Source organism: Impatiens glandulifera, chromosome 2 (assembly GCF_907164915.1).
Source record: "Impatiens glandulifera chromosome 2, dImpGla2.1, whole genome shotgun sequence".
NCBI classification, from domain to species: Eukaryota; Viridiplantae; Streptophyta; class Magnoliopsida; order Ericales; family Balsaminaceae; genus Impatiens; species Impatiens glandulifera.
Genome location: NC_061863.1, coordinates 60622865 through 60634282, shown reverse-complemented (window position 1 = coordinate 60634282; position 11418 = coordinate 60622865). Strand labels below are relative to the sequence as shown.

Below are 11418 nucleotides of genomic sequence, written 5' to 3'. Positions count from 1 at the left end.
GGTTAGTTTGAGAAGTTAAACGCTAAATAGGGTTACTTTGGGAAACCATCCCACGTAAGAATACACGTATGTTCAAACAAGTTTGAAAAAAATATTTTCAAGTCGTGTATTGTATTTGAGATAAACTTAAAAACATATTAAACTTTATTATGTTTATTTTGAATAATAAAACACTTTATAATAAAATAAAAATAATTTTATATCTTATAAAATATAATATATTGAGATTGCATATATATAAATAATAGTATAGATATAATTGCATATATATAAATAATATTATAGTATAATTATATTTTGATATGATTTTTAAAAATTATGTTTATCTAATTAAATTAGTATGGAATCTATTTATTTTCTTACAATTTATAAATATTATATATAATATATTTTTTAATTTATAAATATTATTTTAGTATATCTTGATAAATACTTTATAGTGAAATAAAACTAGTTTTATATCTTATAAAATATAATACATATAGATGATATATATTAAATAATATTACGGTATAATTATATTTCGATTTGATTTTAAAAAATATGTTTTTATAATTAATATGAAATTTATTTATTTTCTTATAAGTATTATATAACATATATTTTTTAATTTATTATAGTATATTTTGGGGAGTTTCATAAACAATAAACTCGTAGATAATCTTAGGAGTATATTTTAAATTTGATTAAAAAATAAAATATAATAAAAAAATGTGTATATGATTAGGCTCGAAAAATTTAGACGAGTCATTAAACAAGTCTTACCTAAATTCGAATTCGGCTCGAATCTTAAACGAGTTGGCTCGAATTCGATTTTGACCGAATTCGAATCGAACTTTGATCAAGTCACTCAAGAATGGCTCGACTCATTTACATCTCACACTGAAATTCACTTTCAAAATAAGTTGTTCACGGTTAGTCTTCTCGATACAAAATAAATACCTTTATTTAATTATTTTTTCTCTATCTTCCTCTTTTCAAATTTAAAACTTATAGTTCTATTATTTATTTATTTTTTACATTTTTCTTATCATTTTTCTATATAATATTATCTTTAATTATATAAAATTATTATAATAATATATATATTTATATTTTAATAGAAATAAAAACTATTATATATTTTATTTGAATGTAACATCATCTATATGTATTATAGATAACACTAATATTTTATTATGAGATATTTTTTTATCAAATTCACTGGAATTAGTTGTGGAGCTAATTAGGTTATACTGGTATAGCTTCAAAACTTTTAATATCATGTTTATTTTTTAGTCCCAATTTTTGTATAATAGTAGTTTAATATATAAAATATTATAATATTTCATTTATATATTTTTGTTTGTTGTGGTTAATATTTTAAAATATATATTTAAATATTATGTAAATATATATAACTTATTAAAAATGAAGCGATATAAAATTCAAATTAAAGGTGTTACGCGAATTAATTAACGTTAATTTTCATTATTATATATGATATGAGACACGCAGACAAAGAGAGAAAAGTATATAATATGCTTGTTTGAGTTTCGTTCAACTTTTAGAACCTGAAACCCTCCTCCTCCCCAGCTAGCTCTATCTTTCTCCTAGAGAAAGAAGCCCTAGATCGATCGATGGGGCTGCGCCTCTTCTTCGAGTCCATGGACACGTCTGATTTCAATCAATTCGACATCTTCGATATCTACCGACGATATTGTGGTAATTTCTTTTTCAATTTTCATTTCTGCTATGGGTTATTGTTCAATCCTCCTTCGTTTAGTTTTGAAATTTGTTAATGCTGCTTGCTCTTTCCTTCATTAACTAGGGCATCTTGTTGATTGATATGCTTCTTCTGGGTTTTTCAAAACTCTAGTAGGTTATTAACAAACTTATTTATGTCGTCAATTGTCTTACTTGTGGGACTCACAAGGCTCTTTACTATGATGATGGATAATTACTCCCACTTAACTTGGAAAACTAATTATCTTCTTAGTAATCCTATTATAATAAAAAACATGTATCATACTTGGATATGCTGTGCCTAACTTAATATCCTACATGATTCTATACCCATAATGCATTTCTCTTCCAGAAATTACTTCTGGAGCAAGTTCTTGCATTTCTGGGAAGCTAAATTCTGCAGATGAACAAGAACATAACCCAAGAAAGCAACTGGATCATCTACTGAAGTTGGTGCAGTCAAAAATCCATGCTAGGTATGAAAAGGAAATAATTTAGTCTCTGCACTTCCTTTTGTATGAAAAAGAGGTGTTTGAACGAAGTTGTTTAAAATCAATGATGGTAATGGCAGGGATAATTTTGTATTTGGATTTATGATGATTTATGCTAGGGTTAATGAAATATATGTTTCTCCTGTGGCAGGGATTCAATTTTTGACGAAATATACAGGCTCAACTCAACGCTAGTAGACTTAGAGGTGAGATTGATCTTCTGATAAATGTGGTTGGAGCTAAACTTGTCAGCTAAACTTTGCTTCCTTTGTAGGCAGACTTCTCGGAATTCGCACGCTTCTACGATTTTGTGTTTTACATTTGCCGTGAAAATGGACAGAAGAATATCAGTAAGTTTGTCACGATTGTCAAAAGATTTTTTTATAAATCTGGGATCATGCATTTATTACTTGGTTTGGTTTGGTCTGCAGCTGTAAACAAGGCCGTTAGATGTTGGAGAATGGTCTTGGTTGGAAGGTTTAGGCTTCTGAATCAGTGGTGTGACTTTGTTGAAGTATGTTTTGTATTATTCGAATCTGTATCTTTCCAGATTGGAAAAGAAGTTATTTTCTGACTAGGTTATTTCAGAAAAAACAGGGGCATAACATCTCTGAGGATACATGGACGCAAGTTTTGGCCTTCAGCCGTTGTGTACACGAAGATCTTGAAGGATATGATCCTCAAGGTAACAAGTAATATTGCATTTATATTGAAACCCATTTGTAAACACCTTTTATTTATGTTTATTTGGGTGTTTTGCAGGAGCTTGGCCTCTTTTGATAGATGAATTTGCAGAGTACATGTACAGGTGTCTGTCTAATACAATAAGCTAACATTATTGAAATGAATGCTACCACTTATGGGGAAGCAATTAAATCTCCCTTTGTTTTCCTTTGCAGAATAACAGGATCCATCAGCACTTGGAGTATCAACCAAGATGCTCTCCCTGGTATTTTGTTTGCTACGAGTTGTGAAAACACTAACTAATCATCCTTATGGTTTAATCCCGGAACTTGTTTTTGCAGGAGAATTGAGATGCTTCCCTGGATCGAAGAGGAAGAAGCGAATAGGAGAAGACCCTTCATTTCATATTGACACGCCAACTGCGAAGAGAAGGCATAGTTGGGTAATTGGTCAAGCAGAGAATAGACCCGGGATAACAGATTGCACGGATCTTGTCGAGCAAAATGTGGCGTTTGGTAACTTAGATTCTTTAGCTGGGCTTTTAAAGATTAAAAATCCCAGCTCAATTTGGTGAGAAGAAAACATTTTTTCATTCTATTGAATAGTTTTGTAGCATTATTTCATTATACAAACGAATTGATCCACCTTTGAAAGAAGGACAAGAAACTACATATTATTGCAATTCCTATATGATGACAGAAACATCCTTGACTAAATTTCTACATATTAAGATCACCAATGGTACTTTGCATCTATAAGGACTTTCTCATAACACTCTGCAGCATGATCCCAGCTTAGATCTTGAATCATCCCTCTCTTTTGTAATCCCTCCCAACTCTGCTTATACTCTCTGTAAGTAAGTAAACAGTTTCCTAAAGCATCAATAAGTTTCCCTGTTTCTGCTCTATCGAAAGTCCATCCGACTCCACTCTCGTTAAATGGATCAAACGGTTCAACAGTGTCCCGCAAACCTCCAACACTGTGAACAACAGGAACCGTTCCATACTTCATGGCATACAGCTGGTTCAATCCACACGGCTCGAATCTTGAAGGCATGAGTAGAATGTCAGCCCCCGCAGTAATTCGATGGGCCGTCTGGACGGAGAATCCCACCCATCCTCGCACATTGTCTTTGTGCTGAGACTCGAACTTCCTCAGCATCTGTTCCAAATCGGGTCTTCCTGTTCCCAGCATAACTAACTGAACATTCTGACCAACCATCCACGGAATTGCTTCCGCTATCAGATCCACTCCTTTCTGCTGATCGAGCCTACCTATGAAACCGATCAAAGGGATTTCTTCACGAATGGGCAAACCGAGCTCCTTCTGTAATGCTGCCTTACACTGCGGTTTACCAGTCTTCACAGTTTCCAACGAGTAGTTGGTGTAACCGTCGCTCTTCAGATACACGTCTAATTCTGGATTCCACTCTTTCGTGTCGATCCCATTTACAATCCCCTTTAATTTCCAGTCGTTTTCATTTATAATTTGGTTTAGTCCCCAACCGCCTTCCGGTGTTTTTATCTCCCAAACATATCCGTGGCTGACCGTAACAATCCTGTCAGCTGTCTTCAAACCGGCTGCAAAGATATTCATGTGTTCTCCTCCAAGTGGATCATACAGTTTAAACAGATCCAAATAGTTTGGAGGAAGGTCTAAATATCGAAATTCATTCATCGGTCCACGGCCCTGGAGGAAACACGAGAAAAAAAGTGCGTTTAAATGTTTAAGTTGTTGGAATCGATAGAAAAGGTTTGGAGAAAATGTTAACCTGATGGGCTATGTTATGAATGACGATGGCACATCTTGTATACTTCATTAGGCCATTGTCGCGATAATAGGCCTTGAGGTAAACCGGTAACAATGCAGTGTGCCAGTCATTAGCGATGAAAACTAGATTTCCATCTCCATAACAAACGCCTCCACAAGGAACATGCCAAGGAACCTGAATTCGGACATGTTTTGTTTTGATTTACAATTCTCGAGACTAATTCCGATAGAATGACAAATGTTTTGATCTGTGTAGTACCTCAATAGCGGCTTTGCAGAATAAAACCATACGTTTCAAGATGTCCTGCAACCGCAACGACGTCAAAATTATAGACCAGAAATCATTTCAAGGACAGAAGTTGTGGGTGCATTCTTACCAGACGGTTTCCTCCATATATGTTCTTTTCCAAGTGCTGAAACATCGGACTGTCGATGAAAACAAAATCAACACCATCAATGTACGTCTGGAAGTAGGTCACTTCCATATCCTGAAAATAAATAGTCAGATGGAGATTTTTAATCTCTTCTTTATTCAATCAAATAGTGCCCATATGGAAACACTATCTGAGTCCGTATATAGATAATAAAATCTTCGAAGATCTTGAAATATTCTTCCAGTTCCGGGGAGAACTCACAAAACTCCATTTCCACAAAAAAAATTCAGTGGAATTTATCTGTATTTCAATCTTTCTTACCAAAAAAATGAGACATTTCATGCCCGAAGAGAGTGCTTTTTCTTATTTTTTGGAACGACTTTTTCCTTTTGTCAAGTATCTTATTTGGATGTGGATCCATATGAGATCCCGTTTGGAAACAAAATTTAGTAAGATACGGTTTCTCATCTAAATCCGAACGCAGATCCATAAAATGCTTCCAAATAGGCTGATTTTGCCAGTTTCTAGTCGAGATGTGCAAAAAACTGATCTAAAATTGTTACAGAAAAATATATATTTGCGAGCTTTTTCAAACAGTTATCAACCTGTCCATCTACTCTGTAGACCTTCCTCACTCTGGTATCTTGAGGCTCGGCATAGTTTGCATATCGAGGTACCACGACCTGAAGATCCGGACAGGAAATTCATGGGAGTTTTTTCAATAAAAGAAACAGTTAAAATGTTTCTAAATATAGCTCTACATCAAGAAACAAGTATATAGATTACCATAACCCTGTGTCCACGTCTAGCTAAAGCCTTTGGTAAGGCTCCTGCAACGTCTCCAAGTCCACCTAAACAAGCTCGTTTTGTCAAATTCAATTCAATTCACCTATCGAAAAGATGATCACATAGTTAAAAGAATACCTGTTTTGACCCAAGGAGTACATTCAGCAGCCACGAGTATGATATTCATGACATTGGTCCCAGCCAAAGGAAGGGGGGGCGGCTTCAGGTCTTCCTCTTTAGCCACATGTCCATTTGACAGCATTGATTCTCCTGCGCTTTCCTTAGTTTCTTCTTTTGTGAGAATACTTGGTGGTTTTCTAGCGAGAACATCCTGTGAAGCATTTTCGTTTGATTTTCCTAGAGTCTCTTTCAGCAGGACATTTCCAAGTCCACCTAAATGTAACTCCCATTTCTCAGATCCAAGTTAAGAAGACATTCTTTAATTATTGCAATAAATTTCTTATATTGATATTTAAAATTCCCTACAAAGATAACAGTTTCCTAAATTCTAGATTTTATGTGTTTGGTAAGAATAAATCTGCTAAATTTGACATCATTTGGCAAGAACAAACACAGAAAATGTGGAAAACAAGCAGGGGAACAAGATAACTGCAAAATTGGAAATAACTCAATCAGAGAAAAATACATTTTCCCAACATATCCCAGCAGTTAAGACAGAAAGAAGGACCTGCTATTGACAATGGAGACTGAGTCTCGTCGTGTGCGACAAGTGTGACATCTATCTCTTTACGGGTATTTTCCTTTGTCTCCTCAACTACCACCTTTGATGTAGCCCATTCTCTAACACTTTTCCTTGTTTCAATTTGACTGAAAACAGTCGAAGCAAAAGGAGGCAACTCTTCAGAGGGAATTACCTGCAAACCAAATTTTCCATAAGAAGCTTATAGTTTTTTCTTTGGGTAAATCCAAACTACCTCAAATCTCTAATTTGAGTAATTTCTTTTTTACTCTTAACATCACAAAAGCAATTCAAGATCCTGATAGGTCCATAAACTATTTCAACTCAAAAAACCTCTTGTTCTTCTTCTTCTTCTTTTTCCTCCTCTTCTTCTTCTTCTGCTGCTGGGTTAGTGTCAGTACTTGTCATGGATGAAATTCGTTTCCTCTTTTCTGCAATCTGTACAAGTCAACAATAGAGCTCCATAAGCAGCAGCAGCGACTTGAACTCAACCAGATTATTCATATATATGAACCAGATACATAATAGGAGAATAATGAGAAAAGATACCTGCTGAAGTAAGTCCCTCTGCATGGCTAAAACCTTCATACTCTTCTCAATTTTGGCTTCGAAAGCGTCTTCTACTTTATCACTGTCCTCAGCCTGCTCAGAATTTTTGCCCATCGCTTTCACGATCAAGCAATTGTTTGTCCTACTGCATTTACTGAACAATCTAGTGCAGCATAAAGAAAGTGAAGCTCCTCCACCCACATCTTCTTTGGCATCCCCAAATCGTAAATCACTTGAACCCACATTGTCAAGTGGGTTTCTCGGGCCACGAGCAAAAGAATACACCCTTAATCTCCTCCGATTTTCATTTTTCAGCAAGGATCTCTCTACCGCTGTGTTAATCACGTATGGAAGTGAACCCATGGCCGCCATTTATCGAAGAATGTTCGAGGAACTGTCACAGAGAAGGGTGTACGTACGTCAATGTCTGGAGACAGTCCAAATCCAAGATCGAATCACTCTTATTGCTGGAAATGGAGTTGACCCAAGTGATGAAAACAATCACAGAAATAAATAATCAAACCGGATAGGCTCTTGGAGATGGATCAATGGGGTCAGAGGAAACAAAAAAGATCGTGCAAGGTGTTTCTGTTGTGAGGTCCAGATTAACCTAGATTTCCGAATTACAAATCACGAAGAAAACGTTAGTATATAGGAGGAGGATGACGATGATCAACTGCTCTCTTTCTCTTTCTTTTCTCCGCCGCAAAATCTTGTAAAAGGTTTTTACAATCCTAAAAGGCCATCTGCTTTTGACTATAAAGAGTTTATAGTTAAGCAAAAACTAAACATAATTTTAAATTAAAACACTTTAATCTATTATAATTAGTTAGACATGTAATTTATTAAATATAACTAATTTAAAATGGATCAATTCTTAAGAAAAATATAAACTATAAATTTTTATTGCTTGAATAATCTTTTTACTTTAATTAGATTTTCTGTATATATTATTTAGTTTTTTAAAAAAGATTTTAGAAGATTTATTATTAAAGTGACTTTTAGGATAAATAGGGTTATTTTTATTTACTATCTTAAATCCATATATTATTTATTCTACTTGAAATCTGTATATTTATAATAAAATATAGATATCCTAGTTTTCTTGAAGTTTTGGGTTTGAGTTGCTATCAATTTTATAAATTTTAGGTTGCTTAATGTATTTGCCAGTTATGTACTTGTTATACGGGATTAATCGCACTCAAAATATAAACGAAAGGATTGTTAAAAAAAATATATATATATATATATTAACGTTATTTGTCCAAAACTATTAAAATCATATATTGATGACACGTGTCCTTTCTTTATCTTTTCCATATATCAATGAAAACAACAAATTTTTAATATTTTAATACTATATCAACATGTAACTCGTTTGTATAATTTTTTTAATTTTTTTTTAAGATTTTACATTATTTTTATAACTTTTTTTTATCTATCCAATTATCTATCATTTTAATAATTAAATTACATTTATCAACTAAATATTAAAATATCATTATTTATCTCTAAATATATATATATATATATATAAACATTATAATAATTTAACAAATTAATAACTCAAATAACTTATCTTATCAAAGCGACTAATTGAAATGATTAACCTAAAAATTAAAAGGTTACTTGTTTGATTCTCACCGAAAAAGCTTTGAAGGATGGTTCTCCTTAATAAAAAAATTCTCAAATAACTTACTTTTTCATCAAATAATATTTTTAGACATATATATAAAAAAAGTTACAAAAATAATATGAAATAAGTCATGAAGAGGTTATTTTAAAAAAATGAATAAATTCAGAAAAACATTGATACTAATTAAATAATTTCAATTAAATAATTAGATACTCATAAGATAATGAGTTCAAATCCGTTAAAGTAGTCAGTTAAATTGTTAAGTATATTTATATTTAAAATATGTGTATTAACGGTACTTCAAAGGAAAAATTTGAAGGAAAGATATGTAGAAACGAATACAATTTAATATATATATATATTATTATTATTATTATTATTGTATATTATTATTATTATTATTATTATTATTATTATTATTATTATTACTGTGATTTGATCAAAAACAATTAAAAAAACATATATTGACGTGTCCTTTCTTCATCTTTCCATATATCAATAAACAACTAAATTTTAATATTTTAATATTATTATATTGTTTGAACACGTGCAACTCGTTTGATATAGCTTTTTGAGATTTTTTTAAAATTTTCTTCTATATCCAATCATCTATCATTTTATCAATTAAATATTAAAATATCATTATTTATATATATATATATATATATATATAAAAAGACATTATACTAATTTAACAAATTGATAATTCAAATAACTTACTCACTCAATTGGTACTAAAGTGACCAGGTTAAAATAAAAATAAAAACTTTGAATGAAAGCATAAATCATGATAGTTTTTTAAATTAGAAAAACCCACAAAAAACTTATCTTTTATCAAACAAATAAATTTTAGACATAATTAAAAAAAACTTACAAAAATAAAATGGAACAAGCCATGAAAAAGTTATTTTAAGAAAATTAAGAAAGTCAGAAAAACATTGATTCCCAATTAAATAATTTTAATTAAAATTAATGAAAATAATTTTAAATTAATATCTTAAATGCTTATAACATTTTAAGCTTGAATCTGACTATGATTGATTAAATTGTTAAGTGTATTTATAAATTATTATATATTTAATATACGAAAAATAGTATGACTACAAATTAAAAGTTAAAAAAGAACTTTCTAAAAAAATTGATTTAATCAAAATAATTAAAAACCATATATTAATGGCACGTGTCCTTTCTTTATATTTCTAAACAATTAATATTTTAATACTATATTGTTTGAACACATGCAACTCGTTTGATATAGCTTTTTGAATTTTTTAAAAAATTTACATTATTTTTATAATTTTTTTCTTTATCTAATTATCTATCATTATTAAATTACACATTTTATCAATTAAATATTAAAATATCATAATTTATCTTTAAATATATATATATAAAGACATTATAATAATTTAACAAATTAATAATTCAAATAACTAGTTAACTTAAAATACTAAAAAAACACATATTCTATTATTACCATAAGTGCTTTGAATGGAAACATACTTTATAATTTATAATCGTATGTCTTTAATTAAAAAAAAAAAATCATCAAGTAACTTACTTTTTCATCTAACAATAATTTTTTAGACATAATTAAAAAAAAAAAACTTAAAAAAGAGGAACAAGCCAAGAATGAGTTATTTTAAAAAAATGAATCATGTCAGAAAAACATTTATTCCCATTAAATAATTTCAATTAAAATTAATGAAAGTGATTGTAATGTTAATATTTTAGATGCTCACAGTATAATTTTGTAGTGACAAATAAACAAAGAAAAAAAAGGTAACCACGTGTTCACGTGTTCACGATCATTAGTTTCATTCACAACTCACAAGTTCACAACTCACAAGTTGATATTTTTGTTAATATATATTTAACTAAGCATATAAATTACTTTCATCAACTAAATTAAATTATAGTTATTGATTTTAATGTTAAGATATTATATTAATGAACATGACATTCAAACATTTCAGACTACTAATGTTTCTAGTTAAGTTAATGTATTAATTTAATTTTAATTTTACTTTGTATTTAATATATTTTTTTAAACAATGTATGTCTTATGCAATATCTATTTTTATTTTATTTAAGTATTATGAGATTAAACTTTAAATGAAACACCACAACAAGTATAAGACTAGTTTGATTCAGCTTATAGCTTATTGACGCCAGCTTATACGCCAGCTTATCTAGTTTATTCTCAGTACGTTTTATATGATCTTAGCTTATTTAATCGTTAAACTTATGCACGTTTGATATAGGCCCCGTTTATTTATTTTTTATATTTATAATATTATTTAATAATTAATATATATATATATATATATATATAATTTTAGATATATTTATTAACTTAATTTTAAATATTAATAAATGATTTAAATTAAAAAAGTATATATTTCAAAATAAATTATATTAATATTTTAAATTTTTATACATTTTTTTTAATATATAATTTTAAATATTAATTAATGACTTAAATTAAAAAATAATATATTTTAATATAAATGATATAAATAAAGAAAGTAATTTATTATTATTATTATATATATTTTTTACTTTTCTACACTCTCCTTTTTTCTCTGTCTACTAAATCTTTCAATTGTCAATTTATTTTTTAACTCTTTCACCTTCTTCTTCGTATTAAAATTTATTTCAATTGTAATCGATACTTTTAAATAATTAAGGCTAGTTTAACTT

The 11418-nt window shown here is 29.7% G+C and overlaps 2 protein-coding genes across 3 annotated transcripts; one reads left to right on the top strand and one right to left on the bottom strand.

Annotated features, from left to right (window-relative positions):
- The first annotated feature begins 1559 nt into the window (after window positions 1–1559).
- LOC124923847 (defective in cullin neddylation protein AAR3-like) lies at window positions 1560–3624 on the top strand. Of its 2 annotated transcripts, none has more exons than XM_047463821.1 (9): window positions 1560–1704; window positions 2078–2201; window positions 2368–2422; window positions 2491–2566; window positions 2648–2730; window positions 2814–2901; window positions 2979–3024; window positions 3116–3165; window positions 3242–3624. In XM_047463821.1, the coding sequence occupies exons 1-9, from the start codon at window positions 1620–1622 to the stop codon at window positions 3472–3474; spliced, it is 840 nt and encodes a 279-aa protein (XP_047319777.1). In that variant the 5' UTR covers window positions 1560–1619; the 3' UTR covers window positions 3475–3624. The 2 variants fall into 2 exon arrangements, with proteins under 2 accessions (XP_047319777.1, XP_047319776.1); XM_047463820.1 differs by having other exon boundaries at window positions 2805–2901.
- Window positions 3543–7791, bottom strand: LOC124923845 (granule-bound starch synthase 2, chloroplastic/amyloplastic-like). The gene is made up of 10 exons (XM_047463819.1): window positions 7080–7791; window positions 6864–6968; window positions 6519–6705; window positions 5969–6223; window positions 5831–5895; window positions 5650–5727; window positions 5048–5158; window positions 4930–4974; window positions 4672–4845; window positions 3543–4589 (listed from the first exon to the last, which is right to left on the bottom strand). Exons 1-10 carry the CDS (start codon window positions 7449–7451, stop codon window positions 3633–3635), a joined length of 2349 nt encoding a protein of 782 aa, XP_047319775.1. The 5' UTR covers window positions 7452–7791; the 3' UTR covers window positions 3543–3632.
- Window positions 7792–11418: the final 3627 nt, after the last annotated feature.

Bases quoted from the DNA above. Each gene is read 5' to 3' on its own strand.
- LOC124923845 (XM_047463819.1), bottom strand. From the start codon at position 7,451: ATGGCGGCCATGGGTTCACTTCCATACGTGATTAACACAGCGGTAGAG. The intron at 5,728-5,830 runs GTAATCTATATA...CCGGATCTTCAG, and splicing joins GACGTGGACACAGGGTTATG to GTCGTGGTACCTCGATATGC. The intron at 4,590-4,671 runs GTTAACATTTTC...TGTTTCCTCCAG, and splicing joins TTCATAACATAGCCCATCAG to GGCCGTGGACCGATGAATGA.
- LOC124923847 (XM_047463820.1), top strand. From the start codon at position 1,620: ATGGGGCTGCGCCTCTTCTTCGAGTCCATGGACACGTCTGATTTCAAT. The intron at 2,423-2,490 runs GTGAGATTGATC...CTTCCTTTGTAG, and splicing joins CAACGCTAGTAGACTTAGAG to GCAGACTTCTCGGAATTCGC. The intron at 3,166-3,241 runs GTATTTTGTTTG...TTGTTTTTGCAG, and splicing joins CAACCAAGATGCTCTCCCTG to GAGAATTGAGATGCTTCCCT.